Source organism: Rutilus rutilus (assembly GCF_951802725.1).
Source record: "Rutilus rutilus genome assembly, chromosome: 2".
NCBI lineage: Eukaryota > Metazoa > Chordata > Actinopteri > Cypriniformes > Leuciscidae > Rutilus > Rutilus rutilus.
In genome coordinates, this window is record NC_140210.1 from 48,443,066 (window position 1) to 48,468,230 (window position 25,165).

Consider the following 25,165-nt stretch of genomic DNA (forward strand, 5'->3'; position numbering starts at 1 on the left):
CTGTGGGTTCAGTACTGGAGTTCCTGCAGGAGAAGTTTGCTTCTGGAGCAGCTGCTACCACTCTCAGAGTTTATGTTGCAGCTATTGCAGCACATAGGGAATCAGACGAGATTCCCCTGGGGAAACTAAGGTTAGTTTCGGCCTTCATGCGTGGGGTTAAGCGCCTGAAACCGGTTCGCTCCCCTAGAGTTCCCTCATGGGACCTTTCTGTTGTCCTAGAGGGTTTGACGAAGGCCCCCTTTGAGCCCTTGGAGTCAGCTCCGGAGCGGATTCTGACTCTCAAGGTTTCTCTTTTGTTGGCTTTGTCCTCATTAAAGCGGTTAGGAGACTTACAAGCTCTTTCTGTTAGCGAGTCTTGCTTGGAATGAGAGATAGTTGCAAGATACCGAACTTCACCGAAGAATAAGAAAACATCATATTTGAAGTAAATTTTTAAGGTTTAGCATCAGTTGTTTGCTCCGAATACATTAATACACGCATATACAGTACCATGCCGTGTGTACGTTACAGTATACAAATGTTCTAGCTAATGTGGGGATGCCACAGCTGTCAGTGTTCAGCAAGTTAACATTTGGAAGTTTGAAATCAATTAGGTATCTCAGTTACTTCAGTTCAGAATAGGGCTAGCAATGATCAAATTGGTAACTTGACTGGTAACTTAGTTGATTTAATGTATAGTTAGAATGTAATTTAAATTACTCTCCCTGGCTTTGACGAGTTTACGGTAGGGCGCTATTACGCATCTCCTGAATGAGTAGGCTAACGTTAACTCCAGATCAAAACGCAGGCAAAGAAGAGCAGAAACAAGCGATATCATAATGCGATCACTATAGGACTGTGAAGCTTTTTGGTGTAGGGTGTTGATGGACTCGATCTACTGTGTTTTGATCATCATTCTGAATCTGATCTAGATGTAGTCTTTGATAAAAATGCGATTTTCTCAGCTTTTTGCTCATGTTGCTTTTTATGAAACTTACCAACAATAAAGTGTTGATAAAAAAGGAAGCACGAAGCTAGAATAAAACTGATTTTTTTTTTGTTTAAAAGCACAGGGTCTGTTCTTTCTTTTGATATTCATACAACAAAATATTCTGGGGTGCCATGAAATTGTGAAAATTTCCAAAAACGCTAATGATGGCTGACAATTATTATTAGGCTATTTTTTTTTTATGCTGGCGAGAAAGAGTTAAGATAAAAATGTTGGTAATTGGATGATGATTAGAATATGAATATGATTGGAATCATATTTGCCATTTGTAATATTTTTGAACAGGGTCAATTAAACACGAAAAGAAAGGGAGAGATATCAGAGTTCTTTTTAAAGAAGCACAAACAGGCAGATCAGGTTCAAACAGACCCCAGCCCTTGCATCACCAATGGACCCCAGAGTTATGTTGTATTAAATCTTCCTAGGATAAGATTTTATATTGATGGGCACTAAAATTGTTTACATTTTTCAAGTACATGTCTGCTTGATGCCTGCTATATCTAATAAAAAAAAGAAAAAAGTTGTAAATGTGAGTTTTTTTTTAAACTCAGCAGTTTATAATAGACACATGTTACTGCATCTTATCTCCTTGGTGCTTCAGCTTTGTTTTCTGCAAATATTTTGGATGTTCAACACTTATAGACACAAACAGAGTGACCCAATTCCTTCCACTGTGTGGTGTGTGTGTGTGTGTGTGTGTGTACCCCCGAAAGTAGCAGTGGCCATCCCCTGGCCACCCCATGTATAAAACTCTAGTTCCGCCACTGAACGTTTTTAATAGCTTTACCTTGGTTGTAATGCGCTTTTCTGCATTACTGTACAGTACTTTTTATATTATCATGTTTCCCTTTACATGGTATGAAACACATAAGCGTCGATTTCACCACTTTTAACTTCCGTCCATATTAATTTGACTTTTGGTTCGATTTTTTTGACCGTTTTCAGTGGTTATGGAGCAATATGAGAGAGAAATTTGGTAATCATTGTCTGACCCCCCAAAAAAAAAACATTATAATATTCATTTTATTTAATTTTTCGTGTTCGCATTTATGAGGGAAAAAACAACGTGTCAGTTCTCGGTTACGGACGTGAGCGCTCTGAAATCGGCTCTAAAAGACTGCTTTAAAACTTTCACAGAGACCTCAAACAGAACAGCTGCCTTTCTTTAAATTGAATTTCGTTTTGTATTAATTATATCTTAATTTTAATCAATGTTTCATGAACCAATTGCCTGGATTTAATAAATAAGAAGTATATAGCAGAATCACGACATGGAGGCGCCGGCGAGTGAACTGGAGTTCGTCTCATAAATGAACCGAAACTCAGCGTATAATGCACATTCACATTCACAGCATATTTAGACACATTTAGACGCATTCATAATCATTACTTTTACCGGTTCTTTGTGGCAAGCTTTATGTGTGCGGTCGTGCGCTTGAGTGCGGCTATATTACGTAAACGCTCATTATCCTGTAGGCTATATAAGTAATTAAATGAATATAAAGGGGTGATTTGTCCACGAATGACTTAAATGAACAACTAGCCTACTAGTCGACTAGAAAAAAAACTTTTAGTCGGAAGCAGCCCTTATTCCACATATTTTCGAACCAGGCAACAGGACATCTGGGTTGAGCGAGCGACCCTGCGGAATGAACGAGCGGAGCGGAATATTCAGAAATGCGCTCTCCACTCACGAGCTCTGATCGGAAAACAAACCCGAACCTCACTGTCTGCTGATCTTGCGCAGAAACATCAAAATATAACCAGCTTTTTAAAATGGTTTTTAAAACTAAATACTATTTTAGCACAAATTATGAGCTTATTGGCGATTTTTTTTATAATTATTGACAAAATTAGAATATAGTAAAAAAAAATTGTAAAAATAGTATTTAGTTTTAAAAACCATTTTAAAAAGCTGGTTATATTCTGATGTTTCGGTTCATTTATGAGACGAACTCCAGTTCACTCGCCGGCGCCTCCATGTCGTGATTCTGCTATATACTTCTTATTTATTAAATCCAGGCAATTGGTTCATGAAACATTGATTAAAATTAAGATATAATTAATACAAAACGAAATTCAGTTTAAAGAAAGGCAGCTGTTCTGTTTGACCAAAAGTCAAATTAATATGGACGGAAGTTAAAAGTGGTGGGTACAAAATGACTCATGACGAAATCTGGTGGGTACACGTACCCACCGTCCCCACCGAAATCGACGCCTGTACAATATCTTTGCTTCTGACAAGTTTCTATAATAAATCTGTAAATCAATCACAAAACGTGTTGACGTGTTGGCGAATAAAATTTTAAATTGTCAATTTAAAAAGAGCAGAAACGTGTATAAAACCCGCTTCAATTACAGTTAACAATATCTGAACTGTGCTCTTTTACATACTTCTAATTTTCTCATGCATTTTGTCTTGTATTTGTATTTCTCCAAATAGATTAATTGATCTGGCCATATGTGACCAGACTAACGTAATTTCTCTGTCATTTCTCTGTCTTTTTATCTCTTTAAAATATTGCTACTTTTAGAAAAAATGACTTATTATGGGGACTTATTATGAATCAAATTATTATGAACAAACAATGAAACTGTGTCAAAATTCGACAACACGATAATTCAAAATCCAAGGCGATATAACGCACATCTCAGGTTAAATTAATTATATAAAAAACAGGGAACATTTTGTAAAAGCAAAACTGAACAATATGCGTAATTAAAATAATTGTATTATGTTTTACCAAATATTTAATACCACTTCCCCATAATGATGTAATTCATTTTTAAAACAACATCTGTCAAACTGTCAATCAGATACCTCTTATCTGGTAATTTTTATTTTATTTTAGAAGTCATAACTGTTGATTACCCTTTATATGGATTTTGTGAATATGAATATTTAAAAGATTTACAAACTGTCGGCAAGACCTCAAGCCAACCCCGGACATTCTGAGACTAACGTGGAAAAATCGTTATGCTTAATGCATTAAGTCAGTTCAATTAAAATATTTATTAAAAATGTAATGGTAATCAGATGCGCCAAAAATATAAATGCAACGCGTTGTGCTGCAACATTACCTCACAAGAAATATCTGCACAAGAACAATCACACAAGAAATATCTGCACGAATTAAGAATCTGGGTAAGTCGCATTATTTAAGCCTTTCATTATGTTAGGATGATTTTGTGTATAAAATAAAAAAAATACTACTGGGTTTTTACAGGCAGAGTCACGTATATTATGCTCACACTAAATTCTCTGTTGCACTTAGTATAAATGCGCATTGCACGCACAATCATCTTAATAGCTGTACAAAAAAGTTATGCGCTGGCAAGAACGTCACTTTGCTGTTTTAATAAAAGCAATGTTAAATATTCTGCATGCACTCATCTCCTGGAAACCACAGCAATGACAAAGCATATAAAAAAAAATGGTAAACGTTGTCCATTACCCCTTTGAATGTTTTAAGAGAAATCTTGTAAGGCTTTGAGTGTGTTGTTTTTTACGCGCCACCTGGTGGATATTCTGTGAAGCGAAACACATTGAGAGAATTCGTAAGTAGGCCCCCCCAAAAGCACTTGCAGAATTCTGCGAGACTCTGCGAGACGAATTACCGAATGCCGCGGGAGAAAACGCGCGTTTTTAAAGGCCACATCTGTATATTAATCTGAAATTTAGCAAATTAATTTTCAATTCATTCAGGTACAATTACCAAACATATCTCAAGGTCTTTTTGCCTTTTGTACAAGATCAGATTGGTCAAGTGTTCATTGTTCAATAAATGTTTTTTGTTGAGAAATCTTGTCTATCTTAAGTAATAATTTGTGTTACATTTTATCTTTCAAATAGAGGTTAAAAACAAGCACATAATTGGCCAAATATCGGCCAAAATAAATCGGCAGCATTAATCGGCTATCGGCCGACCCGGATTTCAAAAGATCGGCATCGGCATTGGCCTGAAAAAAAAAAACATATCGATCGACCTCTACTTTAGATTTTGTTTGGCTGCTGTATCTGAGTTATAACTCTCAGATGAACAAAGAGAAAAGGTGAACAGGTGGTGTTGGTTATATTTTAACATAATCATCATTTGACCTGAATCACTAAACTAATTTAGAGCCTAATCTCTGACTTAAATGTATATTGGTCATTACAGCATCACAGTGATTCTACAGAATAAGATCCAGATTCTTCAATATTATCAAAATCTATATATATATCAAAAAAAAAAAAATATATATATATATAATCTTTAAAGGTGCTGTATGTAGGATCCAGCGGCCTCTAGCGGTGATGTTTCAGATTGCAACAACAGCGCTCGTGCTCGTGAAAAGCAATAAAGTTACAACTGTAGTCTTTCACATCAGATAACGTTAGCAAATGGTCGGCGTTAGCTGGCGAACTAATGATGTCTAACTTGAGCCAACTAAAGCACAAAATCACAATATATTTTACATGCTTTGAAGTATTGTTAGCTTACCTGTCCAAAAGGATGAAAGCCAACTCAGGGTCTGTTTAAACAAAGCGGAGGTCTCTCCATAATTCAAACGCTCTGCCAATGTTTTCGTCCTGAGTCGATCCGATTGACGTTTGGCCTGACGAGCTTCAGCAGATAATTTTTTTTTTTTTTTTTTTTTTTTTTGGAGTTTGTGTTGGAGTCTGTGTTGTGCTGGAGGCAGGTCGTTTTTTGGTGTTATCAGACTCCATGTCGTTAGCTGCAGTGCCGTCGCAATAGACTGTATATATAAAACGGAGAGGCTCGGGAGCGCGCATGCACGTCACATCCGGTGGATTTCGCAGAAAATCCGACCCGGAGACTTCACATAAAAATAGGAATACTGGCCTTCAGAGGTAATAGCAAAACGCGAAAAGTGGATCATTGTAATGTGTGATTACAACCCCTTCACAGACGGGCAATAAAAAAAGGATTCATTTTATAAAAAAAGTTACATACAGCACCTTTAAGGCACACACAGACATCAAGAATGTATGATTTTCAACAATGGTGACAAAAAGAATATTCAATTAGGAAAAGGAAATTACTAAGACAATTCAAATCATAATTTATTCATACCACAATGCATGATGGGAGCCATGAATGAGTTTTGATTGATGGCACCCAGAATGCACTGCAACATGCTTTATTATTGTCACCATTGTTGAGATTCATAGGCTGATTCTTGATGTCTGTGTGTCTAAATAAAACACTTTTCCAAAGTCTTTTGATCAGAACAACTTTTAAGAAATCTTTTGGATTATATTGAAAATGCTGAAAATAGTACAATGTAGAATCACAGGCTGCTGTAATCAACAAGGTAAACCTAACTCTCTAAATGAGTTTTGTGATTCAGGTCAAATGATGATTATGTCAAAACACAACCAACACTGTCTGATCTGCTTTTCTTGTTGTTCATCTGAGAGTTATAACTCAGTTACAACAGCCAAACAAAATTGAACGTTATTAGTTTAAGGGTCAAGAGCTCAACTAAAGCAAACACTGATCACCATAATGGTGACTTTAAAAAAACTGATTTTCTCCTTTGGTGATTCTGCTTGTTAAATGTGATTTTCTTTTTTGTCTATTTTTTCAAAATCACTTGAAATCCTATTCCTAACCCACTTACAGTCACTGAGTTAGAAACACTGAAATGAAAATTAAGCAATTTAATAATCTGTGGAATGGGCAGGACTAAAAAAACTCCAGCCAATCATTTCCAAGACCACCTAGAATCATTGGACAGTAAGTGCGTCAATCAAACGGTTGTACCATATCCACCTCCCCCATCCCCCTCGCGCGCGTGCACACACACACATGGGTGGAGTCAGAGCCAGCGTTGGAGGAAAGAAGGTAGGACCATTTGAGTTGTGTATTTTCAAAATCTGCCAGCCGTTTTGCAGATCACATACCCCACCTTTAACATCAGGTGTCTTCAATAATGCTCAATCATCACTTAATCAATCACTAAATTATCTCATTAACTTTAACTCTCTTGAGTCTGGAGCCAAATAAACTCCCAGGAGAGTTCATTTAACACTGGAGTTTTTGCTGTGTGAGTTCATGGGTGGAATAAACATATGGCATGACTTTTACTTTCTGACCCCTGGACTTTCCACCTCTGAATGTATTGTTGTTTTGCAATGATGCAACATTTATTATTTATAAACGATTACCTAAGGGTAGACATCAGTTAATTTCTATATGTCAATAGATGGGTCTATTAGATATGGCAATTGATATGGCATAATTTAGGGTGGTTGTGTTCATACACTGCAAACACACATTTATGTTCAAATGTCATGTAAAAGTGAATTTTGCATAATAGGTGCCCTTTAAATAATAATATCTCTATATTCAAAACCTTCTATTTAAAACGTTAATCTCATAACATTGTTATCATGAATTTAAATGCATTCATGCCACTACTGAGCCACAACAGTCTGTAAATATAGCCGACCTAAATGCCACCTTTTTACTCTATGCCACCTCTTCAGTGGAAAGATGAATTTTTCAAATTTCATTTGTTTGGTAACTTCTTCCTGATTGTGTATTATTATTTCAACTCAATTTATAAATATAAATGCGTATGAATTTGACATAAAAGATTTCACATTTTATAAGGTTAGAAAAATGCCCTTACAAAGGTGCCCTGGCAAGTCATTTTAAGGACTCAAATATCGCCTCATAATGGGAAGGTTGATGTCTGTCATTGATCAGAAGGTGTTTCTAAATTTTCCTAAAAGAAATGTAAGCATAGAGTCTTGTCTATAGATGTCTGGTTTTGACTTGGTGTGTGCCTAAGTTGATGTTATTATCAGAGATTTTAAGGTATGGTTGCTAGGTGATTTTGTTTTGTAAACTTCAGAAAACTTTAACTCAATTTTCCCCAACATTGACTTTGCTGACTCTATCGACTTCTTACAGGTGTAGCTCAGTAATTGATTTGTCCGATTTCAAGTTTGAGGGTTTTCTTTAATGGAAAATGTGAAAATAACAAGATCTAATTTTTGAAAATGTATTCATTTGGACTCATTTTGCTAGCTCAGGTCACAATTTATGAGAAGAAAATATCACCCTGTTCATGTTATCATTGTTTAAATATCATAAAAATCAGACATGTTCATGTTTGGTTTCTGAATGTTTCAGTCTTGGGATCTGGAAGGTTGTCACTCGGTACACAAACACTCCTCAGAAGACGTTTACTGCTGACTTTGAGGTCAAAGAATATGGTAAGATGTGTGTCAACAAAATGTGTTGTGTATGAATAACAAATGAAAAATATTTTTCAAGACACCTGAGTGTGTTAAAGGGGGTATAAGCTCATGTGTAGTATTCATTGGTTCTTATTGGATATATGCGAGAATGAAACTACAAAATATTTCAAGGCACTCCTGAGGATACAGAGGAAGGCTGTGTTAAAACGAAATACTTTAAGAAAAATTTATGATTTAGTCATTTATTAAAGGCCTTTTATGCTTAACCATGCGAGTGCCTTGGAATTTTTGTTGTTTCAAAATTATTTATTTATTTGTGTCTTTTCTCTGGATTGGTTTATAGTGCTTCCAACATTTGAAGTGAAATTAAAACCCAGTAAGTCATTCTTCTATGTGCATGACGAGAGCCTGACAGTCGGCATTGAAGCCAAGTAAGACAACACAAATTTTCTTATAATATATATGGCTCACTGTATGAATGAATCTATAATGTGTAAACATATTGATATAAAATAGATTTGTATGTAATTCTTTCAGGACCACTTCTGTGACAATTAGCATAAAGTTTGAATTGGTGGTATAGAAGCAACATTAATGATATATGTAACACATCAATGTCCCAACATTGTTTCGGCCCAGATCCGGCCATATAATTATTGTATATTTTGTATTTTTTCGCCGCTGTGACTGTGTGTGTTTGTCAAACTCAGTGTGTTTGTCAAACACATTAGCAGCAGCAAAGAAAGCTAAAGTGAAATGAGATCAGGTGATGATGGTTACCTGTTGATGGCTTTATAATCATCATGAAATAGCCTGTTATATTGTTATAATATTGCTGGATCTCATTCTGCAGTAACAGAGTTTGTAATATGAATTTATTAATGGAACAACATAATTGTTAGATTCAAAAAACATCAGTGGATCAGACTATTTCATGATGATTATATGAATAATCATTATAAAACCATCAACAGGTAACCATCACCACCTGATCATGTCTCACTTTAGCTATTTTTGTTGCTGCAAACGTGTTTGACAAACACACTGTCACAACGGCCAAAGAAGGCAAAAGATATAATAAGAGTTAAGAGCCCAACTAACGGAAAAACTAATCACTGTTATGGTGACTTCAAATGAAACACATTAGAGTTAAACCGAAGCTTATTTGGGTGTGTTTCTCCCATCCCCATACAATGTCACTTCTCTGTGTTTTACGGCCCTGACGAGAACGTCGGTCTCCTCTGCTGTGAAGCGTTCTCCTGGCAAATCCACCGTTATAATAGCAATCCACCATGGAACAAGCGCGCCTGCTCTTAAAGAGAATGTGAGATGTCGCTCTGATTGGTTTATTTCACGTTACGCCCAAACCACACCTATGAATAATGAAGCTACTTCAGATCAACCCATTTTAGATTTAGAGTCATTTATCCTGCCGGTATAATAGCAACAGCGCCCAAGACCCGCCCACAAAGTTACTTGCGTTTCGCGTTTGATATTTGCATTTCAAATCGTTAAAGGGGTGGTTGATTGCTATTTCACTTTTTTCATTTTAAATACTGTGTAATGTTGCTGTTGGTGCATGAACAGTATCTGCAAAGTTGCTGCGCTGAAAGTTCAACGTAAGCGGAGATATTGTCTTTTAAAAATCAGGAAGTTTAATGCCTACAAAAACGACTCGAATGGGACTACAACGAGATACTTCCCGGGTTTTATACGTAACTAACCCATACATTTACATCAACCCTCCCTCCGGAACATGTTCTGCTGTCGAAGAGGAGGAGTTATAGTGGAGAGAGCTGTAGCTGTCAGGTCTTCTGTGTTCAGGCTTCCTACAGACGCTGTAGTTCGTCAACAATGGTTAAAATTTAAGTTTGATTATGTTCCTGACAATTACAATCGTAGTTTAGCTCTCTGTGCTGCGCATTTTACGGAAGACAGCTTCCAGAATCTACACGAGTTCAATGTCGGATTCAACAAGAAACTATTACTCCAACATGAAGCAGTTACAGCTATAAAACCAGAGGCAGCAGTTGTTGGGCCACAACCTGCAAGTAAGATTTAATCATTTTAAATGTATTTGCCTGTATAATTTAAGACGTAATGTTTTAGTTTTATCAAGGATGTAAAAAAATGCCAGCGCTGGCTTTAGTATATGACAGATGCGTACAAACATTTTGGATCCGAATTTGTAATATGTACAAATTTTGTAAACGTATTTTCCATGTATACTTTATAACGTAATTTTTTTATTTGATCAAGAACGCAAACCAATGCCAAAGCTGTTTGGTTATAGTAGCTAGTTAGTTCGATGTTATTTTGTGTGTATAAGAAACGTGTACAAACTTCAAAAAATTATCGCAACAGCAAACTTCAGCTGCTGTTATCATGTAAGAAAATGACAAACTGAGTAAACTACCGGTAAGTTTTGTGAATAGTTAAACGGTTGTTCATTCTATCAATAAAACAATATCTTTAAAAAACGGTATTACTCAGTCATGTATTCAGTTATATTAAATGTTTAATCAGGGGGAAACCGTATCTCAAAAGCTAACAAACAGTAGCATTTTCAAGTAACAGCGTATGGAAATTCTTTGAGAAAATAATAATAATAAAAAAAAATTACCATTCAGAAACGTTTAGTAAGAGCCGTGTTTGCGGAGGTTCTGCTTGACTCTCTTTATCACCGCTCTCTGGGTCTGATTCTGGCTCAAACTGATGAGGCAATATTGACACCATTACATTTGACCGGGTCCGGAGCACATGTAACTGTCGCCCGTAAAGGTAATAATGGGCGTGAAGATTCCGGACGCAGTTTAGCCAATTACAACACACCGGCCGAACTAACCAATCTGAGCTCATTGCCTCTTTCTGAGGGAGTGGTTTCATAGACTCAGGAAGTCAACCGGTCGTTCAAATGACAGAGGAGGAAGCGGCTTACAATAAAGGTGAAATTTATGAAAAATAAGGCGTTTTTTAACAAACGAAACACGAAGACATGTTATATTGCAGCCCATAAACACAATCAAGCAAAGAAAAAAGGCAGTAAACCACCCCTTTAAAATAGAGCCCATCGTGTTTCTGCTCGTCTCTTTTTCTGTTCTCTTCTTTCCTTCAGTGATTCTGTTTGTTAACAGGCTTATTAAGGCTGAGATGACTCCATTTTTAATATACACAGATTTTGTGGCTCAGATAAGATCCAGTTGTGGTTTATTTCTTTGCTCTTGGCTGACATGTGGCATCTTTGATGTCAAAACAGTCAAACAGATCATCTTTCAACATGTGCCAGATGTGGGCCGGATCAGGGACATCAAAATGTTGCTATGTGGGACATTAGGGAATGTCAGAAGCTAAATTCTGACTGTGGACAAGAGCTGGAGAATGTGGAGGGTAATTAGCTCTTGAGCAGCACAATGAAAGCAGCTGAAGGATAACTGAAAAGCAGCTTAAATACACTGTAAAACCCAACAAGTTAAGGTAACTAATTTCATTTGAGGCAACCGATTGCCTCAATTCAATTAAGTTTATAAAAACAATAGTTATGAGTACTCTGAACTTATTTTAATCGAGTTCACTAAAACAATAATATTTCTTAATACACAATTAAACTTTACACTGCATTTGAATACTTTATATAGCTGAAACTTCACTTTATTGAGTAAAAACAGTGACATGACAAACTTTAAATGAACTCAGAGCACTTGCAGTTACTGTTAGCTCACAATGTCACACACAAAGTCAAATTCAATAAGTTAAGCTAACTTATTACATTTGAGGAAACCGATTGCCTTAATTCTTTTAATTTTAAAAACCAATAGTTATGAGTACTCTGCAATTATTTCAGTTGAGTTTACTAAAAGTAGATATACATTGCAGTCAATAAATTAAGTGATTAATTAAGTGATTATTGAGCATTAGTGATGAGCACCTGCTGTTAACGAGCAGAATCAATGAAGGAAAGAGAAACACAAGAACTACAACTGACTTCAGACACAGCCTTAGATGAAATCAACTCAAGATAAAAGACGTTTAAATCTCTAAAGATCTCAGCAGAGGAGGATTAAACCACTACACAAACAGCATTACCAGCTTCACTTATTACTAACCAGTTTGACTTTTGTCATGCGTCTACAGAAGTTGTTATTGAGAATGAACAGAGGGTTAGATGATAATGATTTATTGAGTTTCATTTAAAGACACCTTGATAGTGATCAGTGTTTGCTTTAGTTGGGCTCTTGACCCTTGACTTTATAACCCCAGTTTTTCCTCTGGCTGCTGTAACTGAGTGTTTATAAAACACATTTGTTATGGCACATACGCCAAAAGAAAATATGAGCATGTGGTTGTGTTAAGATAATAAAAACCATAATTTAATGACTTGATTCTCTGATCTTTTCCAGAGCCTAATCTCTGATTAGACAGGTGATGTATTACTTGTATTATTCATTATAATAGAACTGAATCTGCTGTAAGGCCCATTGTTGTGATAATCAGATTTTAAAAACTTCTATGGTATCATGCTGACTTACACAGTAATCAAGAATCAGCATATGAATCTCAACAATGGTGACCATTAAACAATTATTTATGCCGCAATGCATGCTGGGAGCCATGGATAAGTTTTGTATTATGCTAGTACCCAGCATGCATTGCAGAATGAATAATTTTTTAATGGTCACCATTGCTGAGATTCATATGCTGATTCTTGATGTCTGTGTGAGTCTTAGTAAAGCAATATCTTTTCAGTGAAACTTTATGTGCACAACTCTTTGTAAAATCCTTCATATTATCCTACATTATGGCCACAACATGGCTAGCTCTTATGTTGTAGAATCACAGTTTTGAGTGAAACTAATATATTACCCTTTTAATCAGAGATCAGACTCTGAATTAAATCAGTGAATCAAGTCACTAAATGATGATTGTCATCATTAATCCTTCACTATCAACACCCGATCAGTCTTTTCCTTGCCTTTTGTGCCAGAACAAATATGTTTTATAAACACTCAGTTATAGCAGACAAAGAATATCTTAAGTGCAAAAGTCAAGGGCCAAGAGCCCAACTAAAGCAAACGCTGATCTCCATCATGGTGATTTAAATGAAACTCAAATAATCAACTTCTAAACCTTTGTTAATTCTAATAAGAACTTCTGTAGACGAATGGCAGTAATAAAGTCAAAGTGGTTAGTAATAAGTGAAGCTTGTAATGTTGTTTGTGGAGTTGTTTAATCCTCCTCTGCTGAGATCTTGAGATATTTAATGTCTTCTTTTATCTCCAGTTGATTTTGCTGTGGCTGGAAGTCAGTTGTAGTTTTGTGTTTCTCTTTCCTTCAGTGATTCTGCTTGTTAACAATCACTTAATTATACAATTATCATTCTGGGATCTAGAAATGTTCTATAATTCATTCAGTTTGAGTTCTGTTTCAGTCATTCAAGTTTCGGTAATATTTGAGTGCTGTGAACTCAATTGTATTTGGTTAATATTACTGTTAGGTTTTACAGTGTATAGGAAACATGGATCAGCTGAGCATCAACTGATGCAAGCTTGACAAGCTAACTGCAAAATCTAATGCAATGCTTGATACTACTAAATAATGCACAACCAAAACTTATCCTAAAACTTGAATCACGTGGTAACATTTAAATTAAATTTGGTCAGATCAAAGTTAAATGGCAAAATGGCTCCTTTCCTTCTTCAGTGGAACAGAAAATGTACAAGCTGCTTTTATCTTGATCTAGCACAGTTGTCGTCACGTTCAGTTTTTACTGCAGAAATTGTATGTGCTTTTATAGGTACCTGTTTGGACAGAAGGTGGAAGGAAATGCGTTTGTGATGTTTGGTGTGATGGACGGTGAGAAGAAAACAAGTATTCCTTCTTCTCTTCAAAGAGTTCAGGTGAGAGACATTAAACATCTAGTTGGGATAAATCTAATTTCTTCTCACCTAGATGTTAAATTAAAATTTGACTGTGTCTTGTTGACTGCTGTTGTCTTTCTCATATGAATAGATTAGTGAAGGAGACGGTACAGCAGAACTGAGCAGGAAGATGATCACTAAGAACTTTCCAGACATTAAGCAGCTGGTTGGACAATCAATCTATGTTTCAGTCAGTCTTTTAACAGAAAGTGGTAAGACTCAGCAGATACTGTACATCTGTATGTTTACATGCCTGTGTGTGAATGTAAATGAGAGGCTAATTGTGTGTGTATGTGTGTGTGTGTGTGTGTGTGTGTGTTTCAGGCAGTGAAATGGTGAAAGCAGAAAGGAGAGGCATTTATATTGTGACGTCACCGTACACCATCCACTTCAAAAGAACACCACAATTCTTCAAACATGGGACGCCCTTCGATATCTCTGTATAAAACTATAGCTTACACATTAAACTTGACAAAATACACCCTGTCTGCTGTTCATCAAGCAATGGCTTTTAAGATACCATTTAAGATTAAGAGACTGTTAAGATAAAATTCACGCATCAGTACCAAAATACTTGTATACTGTGATATTGATAATTGGAAATTACTTTTAAATGCTGTGCTGTTTAGCTTCACCACCTGTACAATTTGTCAACAGAGCAGTGCTACCCACATAGCAACATTTTGACGGCCAAGATCCGGCCCACATCTGGCACTTGTGGAATGCGGATCTGGCCCACATGCAGCGTGGAATGACGGCTTGGGCGAGCACTCCTGTTTGCCAGATCTGGGCCACAAGCAGGCCATAGCAATGCCACATGTCAGCCAAGAGCAAAGAAATAAACCAGAACTGGACCTTATCTGAGCCACAAAATCTGTATATATTAAATATGGAGTCATCTCAGCCTTAATAAGCCTGTTAACAAGCAGAATCACTGAAGGAAAGAAGAGAATAGAAAAAGAGACGAGCAGAAACACAAGAACTACAACCGACTTCAGCCACAGCCTAAGATGAAATCCACTGAAGAGAAAAGAAGACATTAAATCTGTGAAGATCTCAGCAGAGGAGGATTAAACAACTCCACAAACAGCATTACCAGCTTCACTTATTACTAACCAGACTGACTTTATTTCTGTCAGACGTCTACAGAAGTTGTATTGAGAATTAACAGAGGTTTAACTCTAATGTGTTTCATAACAGTGATTAGTGTTTCCCATTAGTTGAACTCTTAACTTTTATTATATCTTTTGTCTTTTTTTGGCTGCTACCATTAAAGCCACCCAAGGGCCGTCATTCCACGCTGCATGTGGGCCAGATCTCGACCGTCACAATAGCCGCGTTTCCACTGTCGGGCCAGGGCCGGGCCGTGCTAGTGCGTGCCAGGGCCAGTCGCGTTTCCACTGTCACTTCCGGGGCTTGATCGGGGCTTACTCGGGGCCAACGGCCAGGATTTCTGGCCCATCGAATACCTTGGGCCAAAGCGGGCCAGCTCGGGCTAGAGGAGTGGTTACCAACAGAGGAGGAGTTTACCGTTGGGAGACGGCAGCGCCGGATGATTCTGTCAGCATTTAAGACTTAAAAATAAAATAATTTAAATCGCGTTCATGTTTGAATGCCTTCTGTTTGTGATGCAAAAGACTATGCACGCTAGCCGTTACCATAGTAAACATAGTAAACGCTTGAAGATACGCATAGTAAAAAAAACAACATAGCGAACGCTTGAAGAAATCAGACCAATCTTAAAGGCTATCACAGTCATGTTTTTATTTTATCTGTCATAGCCTACGTCTCATCTCTTTAAACCGGACTATCAAAAAATAAAGTAACTTTTTTTTTCGGGAGCTTCCTCTGTTTCTCTGACTGAAAATATCTGTATGGGAGTCGAGAGAGTGCTAAAGCTCCTCAGGTCGTATGGCATATATTTGTAGAAATTATCATTTTTTCTAAATGTGATGTAAATATGTCCTGTAACTAAGTTACCAGATAAAGAAACAGACGCGACTGAAAAAGTAAGTGTGTCCTCTTTCTTTTGTGAAATAGACCTAACGGTAATTTATTTCTGAGTGACTAATGTGCAATTTTTACATAAATTAATTCATTATGATCAATGTATCACTTTTTATTGTAAACCTGTGGTAAAACATCGATGCTTGGGTTTTAAATATTCAAGTAGCTGCTAAACAAACAAACAAAAAAAGCTAGCAAACGGCCGCTTTTATCGTGTTTGTTTTCAACGCTGTTTCCAGTGATTTCTGATTAGTTTTCTGATAAAACTTCCATTTGTTGGTGAAATGATGGGTTAGTGTGACGTTGTCCCAGAGAGGCGTGTTACGGGCGTGTTTTAGTGAAGCGCTGGGGAGCTCCTGGCCCGACAGTGGAAACGCATGCCCGGTGCTATTAGCCCGAGGCTATTAGCCCGGCACGGCCCGTTTAAAGCCCTGGCTCGCACTGGCCCGACAGTGGAAACGCGGCTAATGTTGCTATGTGGGTAATGAATAGAAACGAAGTCTTGAGAGGTGTTTTCTGAAAACATGGAATTCATCCAGTGAGATGTGGTGCAACAGTCATCCATCTGGGGCATGTTTGCATAGACAAATAATGAAAAACCAGCAAAGTGGAGTGCAAAAACACATTCTGTGTCAATGGCCATTATAGTACATGTCCACTGCAGCAAGAATGCTAGTTCCTTCACTTTGGGGTGTGTCTGTAGTGTGTTAATTTAAAAACATCCAATACTATACAATGAAATTATTCAGACTGCATTTGACATCTGAATTACATATTGTAATAATATTATGTAAGCAATGTAATTCTGCACTAAATATAGAAACACTCATGACAGATCTCACCTGAACTTTTTAGCAATTGGCTGCAGTGTAATTTTGTAGTTGAGCAAAGTTGAGCATTTCTCAAATTTATGACACTCAACATCAACGCTTGTACTGCTAATTAAATCTCATCACAGAAATCAGCCTCTAATTTACAGTACAAAGTTTTATAAAGTTAAAAACCTTAATGGTTGTAGAAACTATGGAATAATTTCATTAACTTTTGCTCTGGGTTCTATAACAGGTTTACGTAACAAATCCTGACCAGACTCCTGCTGAGAATGTGGAAGTGGAAGTCAATCCTGGAGGGGTCAGAGGTCAAACAAGAGCCAATGGCATTGCAAAGGTTACCGTCAACACTCTAGAAGGACCTTCTACACTGCAGATCACTGTAAGACCTGCAAACTCAACTAATGTTCAGTCACTTTCACTGATGAACTGGTGGAAAATTAACATAATTTAACATATGTCAGTAAACAAATGTTGAAGAAGCAATGGAGCATATTCTACAAAGCACATCAGATAACAATACATTTATTCTTTCCAGGCAAAAACCAAAGATCCACAATTAACAGATGGACAGCAGGCAGTGAAGACGATGACGGCTAACGCTTACATTCCCAAAGGAGACTCCAAGAACTACCTGCACATCAGCATTGATGCTGCAGAGCTTCAGATCGGTGATCAAAGGAAAGTCAATCTGTACACAGGAAAAAGTCCAGGAGTCAAAGATCAAGATTACACATACATGGTAAAGATTATAGTTATTTCATATTTGGCTGCAGCACAAATGTAATAATTTATTATGTTAATATTTTGATTTCTACCACAGCTTGTGTTTGAAACCGTACAAAGTGCTTAAATTCCTCCTGTAGTCAATAATTATATCTCTTATAACTCACCTTTGATCACCAAATTAACATATTTAAAAGTATTTTTCCTGTGAAAAAATAATTATTATTCATGCTTGAATGTAACTCTCTACAGCAGGGATGGGCAAACTCTGGCCTGGCAAGCCAGACCTACAACAAGATGTTAGGTCTGGCAACTCACCATAGACACACTCAATCCGAGGGGCGGGATAAAACGGCTGTCTTTAAAATTCCCTCTGCATGCGATAGGACAGCGCTTCAACCAACTAGAGCATTTTCCCAACAGCTGAGCTAACGTTAGATGATAGATTAAACTTTTGCCATATCTGACAGGCAAAAAAAGCATTTCTAAACAAACCTGTCGTAAATACTTCACCTTTGGCTTATAGTCAGAAGTTACGCTGTTTGCGTAGATCACGCAGCACAGTGACAACCGCGCCCACTACGGTCACATATTATGACGTTCACAGAATCTGGTGTAACACCGGCAAAACTACGAACACATCTTCCTTTTTTAAGAATGACTTAAGTGCCGTTCTTTGCTCTTTTCTCAAAGAAAAACTTAACTCCAAGTCCTCCAGAGTCGCGGCCAAAGCCGATTCGAAAGACTGTTCTCCAGCAGCCATTCTTTGTTTTCAAGTAGCAGGGAACTGTCGCAACCATAGACAGTATATAAACTGGACACAGCGATCCCACAGGTTTCAACGGAGAAAAGTGAAGCAAATTAGAAGCACTCATTTCCTGATGGCTGAGCATACTGCACAGACTCAAACTGAGCTTGACAACGTGGATGTGACGTGAGCAGCCTGTCTGACAGTTGTAAGTCTTCTAGTAGCTGTGCCAAGCGAAATCTGAATCATTCCCTTCCGAATCTTGCAGAGACGGAGAGCGTGAGTAGGAGCTGTCCATGAGCTAGGAGCAAGAGCAACTTTATAATTCTCTATGGGCTTCTCACTTTATGCCTCCACGTCCCCCCGATTGACTGCAAGCTTCTCCTCCTGTCTCTACGGTAATTTCCAGAGAGTCGCGTGGTTATGACGCAATCGTTAGCCTACTTTTACAAAAACTGCTTCTACGGGGCCATAACGTAAGATACATGGTAATGGAGCATTTTATACATTGTCATGTTTCTTTAGAAATAAATAATGGACAAATGGAGTCTCAGATGTAAAGTTATTCGCCGTCAAAGTGACGCCAAAATGAATGGGAGTCAATGGAATGCTAACAGCAGGTGAAGGCTTGATAGCTAATGGCGGCCGCCGGGGGTGGTACGGAAATCAAGCGATGGATTGACCCCCTGGTCGCAACTCTGTCGTCATTATGTTAAGCCCGCCCCGCCTACTCTATACACGACGTGATTGGCCTGACCCAATTTAGGTTTTTCCAGCACGAAAGTCAATGGAGAGTTGCTAGACTATCCTTGCTGCAAAATACATTTTGCTGCCGCTAGGGTGCGTCTAGATTTCTAGCCTAAATATACTAACCTGGGTGCCAGACCGAACCCATTTTTTGGTCGGGAAGTTCGGTCTGGACTCGATCCGTTGAGGAGTAATTATGCTCGGCTCCCAGAAGGCCGAGCCAATCAAATTGCCAGGGCGGGCTTTAATCGATGATGGACAGATGATCTGCGGTTACATAATCACCCACATCACCAAAAAGCGCTTGGGTTGAATTTGTTTACAACAAAGATGACTGCCGCTGGAGAATTGAGATTTCACGAGCTCACACTTACAAATAAGTCAGATAGAATAAATGCGTATATGACGTTGTCCGAGGAGAGGGCTGTGGGCTCGGTAGCCATCGATCCAATTGAGTGCAGAGTTTTTTTTTTTTTCTGGTTCGGTTGAGACACGCCCCATAATCAAAGCCCTATGGAGCGGTATCAGACTCACATTCTGACTAGAATATGAGTATGACGAAGTCAGGCTATAAATATACATCATACACCTGCCATATTGTTAAATCTATTTGACTTTTCATATAAAAAAAAATATATTCTGGTACACAGCAAAAACTGTGTGTATATGAGTCCACAATCAAGAGTGTAAAGTGTTAAAATATGAGTGTTAAATTAACACTCAAGAGTGTTAAAGTTAATGAGCTCATTAAGTGATTGATTGAGTGATGATTGAGCATTATTGAAGACACCTGATGTTAACAAGCAGAATCACTGAAGGAGAAAATCACAAATTGTAAGTTAGCATTATGGTGGTAGGTCTTTGCTTTAGTTGGGCTCTTGACCCTTATTTGTTTACTTTAAATTTAGTTTGGCTGTTGTATCTGAGTTATAACTGCTAGATGAACAAAGAAAAAAAAAGTGATCTGATGGTGTTGGTTATATTATTACAATCATCATTTGAACTTGATCACTGAACTCATTAAGACTCTTATTTCTGACGCAGATTTATGTTGTTGATTACAGCATAACTGTGATTCTGCATAAGTATCCAGAATTTTAGATATAATACAAATGATTTCTTAAAAGATGTTTTGGGAAAAAAATATGTAACAAATTATTTTAGGTACACACAGACATCAAGATTCAGTCTATGCATCTCAACAATGGTGACGAGCAGAATATTCAATTAGGTAAAGTAAATTACATAGACAATTCAGATTATAATTTAGTCATACCGCAATGCATGATGGGAGCCATTAATGAGTTGTGATTGGTGGCAGCCACTGCAACATGTTTTATTATTGTCACCATTGTTGAGATTCACAGGCTGATTATTGATGTATGTGTTTCTAAATGAATTCATTTGAAAGTCTTTTGGATTATATGAAAAATACTGCAAATCATATGCTGTAGATTCACAAAGCTGCTGCAATTAACAAGTTAAACCAAACTATCTCAATAAGTTTTGTTTTTCAGATCACAGCATGATTATGTCAAAACATAACCAACACAAACAGATCACATTTTTTTGTTCATCTGACTGTTATAAATCAATAACAGAAGACAAGCAAAATTTAAAGTAAACATATAAGGGTCAAGAGCCCAACTAAAGCAAACACCGATCACCATAATGGTGACTTACAATTTGTGATTTTCTCCTTCAGTGATTCTGCTTGTTAACATCAGGTGTCTTCAATAATGCTCAATCATCACTAAATTAATCACTTAATTATCTCATTAACTTTAACACTATTGAGTGTTAATTTAACACTCATATTTTAACACTTTACACTCTTGAGTGTGGACTCATATACACTCCCAGGAGTGTTAATTTAACACTGTTTTTGCTGTGTATAATCTGGCATCTCTTCAGACTCCCCTGTTTCAGAGCGGTCATAGATAATGATAGGCTAAAGGCCGCCAGCACATTGACCTTATCGGATACGGACGTGACACAATGTGAATATGGCGGACGGCGGCTTGGCAGGAGCCGCAGGTGTGCTCACCAAACTTTTATGTTTGTTTTCATCTGCACCGTCTAAAGTGGCTGAAAAATGCTACGATCGTAACCATACTACAAAAAACAAGTACCGGTATGTACCGAGGACTGAGGACTTAATACAGCGATCTGCCTTTTTGGTCTACATTATAGTGTTGCTGATCCTTTCTGTCCGCGGTTGTGGGATCAATCAGTTGATCTCACGAGATACCGCACTACCACCAACACAACCTGTTATACACAATGAATGGAGCCGATTCACCCTCTACGCGGCAATACTACGGGATGGAAGAGCAACAGCGCCATGCGAGCAAACCAACACTGTGAGTGATAGATCTAAAGTTCCGCGCTCTTACAGAAAGCTGCTCACGTACCTGTTTGCTACACTTCTCCTTGCTGGCGATGTCCAGCTGAACCCAGGACCCGTCGCGGTGCAAGATCTACCCCCGGCGAGCACGCTCGTAACTCCAGGTAATGCCAACCAACAGAGACACTCACATGGAAACCTGGCGGTTACAAAACACTTCAACATTGGCCTCTTCCAAACTGTTCAGCACTCCAAAATTATTTGGGACTCACGCGCAAAGCCGAGGGGCCTCATCGGAGGTCACCTTAACATTCGTAGTGTAAGAGCAAAAACGGAACAATTAGAAAAACTTTTTACCGACTCAAATTTGGACTTTCTCTGTCTGTCTGAAACATGGTTATCCAAATCGTCACCTGTTCACAATGCCTGGCTACAAGGTTTTCAGAAAGGACAGAAACAAGGGAAGAGGCGGCGGGCTACTTATGTATGTGAGAGATAACATTAGATGCGAACAAATTGATCTAACATGTGTAAATGAACTTGAATGTATTGCCATTACTATTACTCTTTCTCAGCAGATGTCATTTAATGTGATTGGCGTGTATAGACCACCGTCATATGATGTCACGTTTTATGAAAATTTCAAGAACCTGCTTAAATTATTGGACGCAAAGAAAGAATGTATAGTTCTGGGCGGTTTTAATTTAAATTGGGCTGAAAAAGCTACTAGAAAAAAGTTAAAAGCACTTACAGACAAGTTCGAACTGACTCAATTAATAGATGGACCCACACGAATAACAAATGTCTCAAAAACACAAATTGATCTCATTTTCAGTAACAAACCAGAGAGAATTATAAAATCTTATAATCTTCTCACTGGTTTGTCAGATATTAACATGACTCTTATTGCAAGGAAATAAAAAAAAAAAACGGATTATTTACCAACGAGAGATAACGTCTCGGTTACGGATGTAACCCTCGTTCCCTGAGTAGGGAACGGAGACGTTACGTCGGATGACGACGATTGGGGTTTCGCTTAGAAAGCCTGTCATCTTCGAGTATATAAAACGAGCCAATGGCAATGAAATGCCATGGGTCTGCGGAATTTGCATAGCGTATCTCCGCCCGCCGCAGGGGGTATATAAGGAAGTATGCTGGCAACATGCAGATATGTCTTCGCTGAGGAGCCGAGACTGAACTCAGGCGTTCCCAGCGGTACAGCGGAAGTGGCAGGAAGACGTAACGTCTCCGTTCCCTACTCAGGGAACGAGGGTTACATCCGTAACCGAGACGTTCCCTCTCGTGGTCACTCCGAGTTACGTCGGATGACGACGATTGGGGTTCCAGTCTAATCACGCCACCTCGGCTGTCTTCCAGTGCCCTGCGTAAGTCTGAGCTCCCTGTTGTGAGACTAGCACGAACGAAGGAGTCCTACCTAACACAGGAATACCAAGGTACACTGGGAAGCATATCTCAGGAGAAATATGCAATTACGCCCAACCATTAAGGGGGGGACTTGAGAGACACATATGATCCAGAGGGATGCATATGGAGTATCGCTGAGGTGTCCAGCCACAGGTGGAATATTTAAACCCCAGGGGTGGCAAGGTGGCTTGCCAAGGGAAAGACACACGCTCAAAAGAGACTTACAGTGGAATACACATGTGGGGGTCGCCCAGAGGGGGGACCATGCACATGGAGGCACCTAGTCAAGCGCAAAAGCTGCGTTATGGCAGATTGGCATAACTCAGGCGTTGACGTAACCAGTGCTGGAGGAAACTCAGAGCTTATCAGACTCACCTGAGAAGATAATCGCACGTATCCCGTCCGTGGAGAGGAATGGCGAGCAAGCGAAGACACCTGAGCAGAATCTAGTACCGGCTGGTTGAAGCGAGTACATGGGAAGAAACTGGCTCTACTCGGAGATTATAGAATCTCGCGAATGTGTTGGGTGTCGCCCAGCCTGCAGCTCTACAATGTCTGTTAGCGAGGCGCCATGCGCTAGAGCCCAAGAGGAAGCCACACTACGAGTGGAGTGGGCTTTCACACCAAGGGGGCATTGACGACCTTGCTGCTGGTATGCCAAAGCAATGGTATCCACTATCCAGTGAGATAACCTTTGCTTTGAGAGAGCCTTTCCCTTCAGCTTCCCACCATAACAGACAAAGAGCTGGTCTGAGGTCCTGAAACACTGCGTTCTGTCTACGTAAGCACGAAGGGCACGTACTGGACAGAGCAGTGCCAAGGCTGGGTCTGCCTCCTCCAAGGGCAGCGCTTGCAGGTTCACTACCTGGTCTCGAAAGGGTGTGGTAGGAACCTTGGGCACATATCCAGGCCGGGGTCTCAGGATCACGTGAGAGTTAGCCGGTCCGAATTCCAGGCACGCTTCGTCAACCGAAAATGCCTGCAGGTCCCCTACCCTCTTGATGGAGGCCAATGCAACCAGGAGCGCTGTCTTCATAGACAGAACTTAAGCTCTACTGATTGCAAAGGCTCAAATGGAGCACTCTGCAGGGCAGTTAGAACCACTGAGAGGTCCCAAGAGGGTACGAGGGGAGGACGAGGAGGATTCAGTCTCCTCGCTCCCCTCAGGAACCTGATGATCAGGTCGTGCTTTCCCAGAGACTTACCATCAACTGCGTCGTGATGTGCGGCAATGGCGGCAACATACACTTTCAGGGTGGAGGGAGACAGCCTTCGCTCCAACCCTTCTTGCAGGAAGGAAAGCACGACACTGATCGGGCATTTCGTGGGTTCTTGATGTTTAGAAGAACACCAGTTGACGAAGAGGTTCCACTTCAACGCATAGGCATGTCTCGTGGACGATGCTCTAGCGGAAGTAATGGTAGCCACCACCGCAGGTGGTAGGGTACTCAAACCTGCCTCGTCCCGTCCAGGAGCCACACGTGGAGGTTCCAAAGATCGGGACGAGGGTGCCAAAGGGTGCCCCGTCCCTGAGAAAGGAGGTCCTTCCTCAGAGGAATTGGCCAGGGAGGTGCTGTCGCGAGGAGTACTAGTTCAGAGAACCAGGTCCGGTTGTGCCAATATGGGGCAACCAAAATGACCTGCTCCTCGTCCTCCCTGATCTTGCGCAAGGTCTGCGCAAGAAGGCTCACTGGGGGAAACGCATACTTGCGTAGGCCCCGCGGCCAGCTGTGCGCCAGTGCATCCGTGCCGAGCGTGCCCTCGGTCAGGGAATAATACAGGTCGCAATGGGACGAGTCGTGGGAGGCAAACAGGTCTACCTGTGCGTCGCCGAACTGATCCCAAATCAGCTGGACCGACTGGGGATGGAGTCGCCATTCTCCAGCGAGAGGCCGAACTCGAGACAGCTCGTCGGCCACCTGGTTCAGGTGTCCCGGGATATAAATGGCTCGAAGCGACCTCAGATGCTTCTGACTCCATATGAGGAGGTGGCGAGCGAGTTGCGACATACGGCGGGAGCATAGACCACCCTGGTGGTTGATGTACGCTACTGTCGCGGTATTGTCTGAACGGACTAGAACGTGCTGACCCTTGAGCAGCGCATGAAAGCGGTGCAGGGCGAGACGTACAGCCAGCAACTCACCGGACTTCTTGGGTACAATGAAGTAAGGGCTGTAGAAGCCGGACTTCATCTCGGCTGGAGGGACAATCTCGAT

General features: G+C 39.5%; 1 protein-coding gene across 2 annotated transcripts in view; it reads left to right on the forward strand.

The window, feature by feature from the left end:
- Nucleotides 1-25,165, forward strand: part of LOC311283396 (complement C3-like) — a 207,675-nt gene that overhangs the window by 18,701 nt on the left and 163,809 nt on the right. For both annotated transcript variants that reach the window (XM_084397761.1, XM_084397762.1), the window contains exons 6-12: nt 8,137-8,219; nt 8,548-8,635; nt 13,996-14,098; nt 14,211-14,331; nt 14,444-14,559; nt 17,192-17,338; nt 17,495-17,698. In XM_084397761.1, coding sequence (XP_084253887.1) covers nt 8,137-8,219; nt 8,548-8,635; nt 13,996-14,098; nt 14,211-14,331; nt 14,444-14,559; nt 17,192-17,338; nt 17,495-17,698 — 862 coding nt within the window. The remainder of the gene's footprint in view (nt 1-8,136; nt 8,220-8,547; nt 8,636-13,995; nt 14,099-14,210; nt 14,332-14,443; nt 14,560-17,191; nt 17,339-17,494; nt 17,699-25,165) is intronic.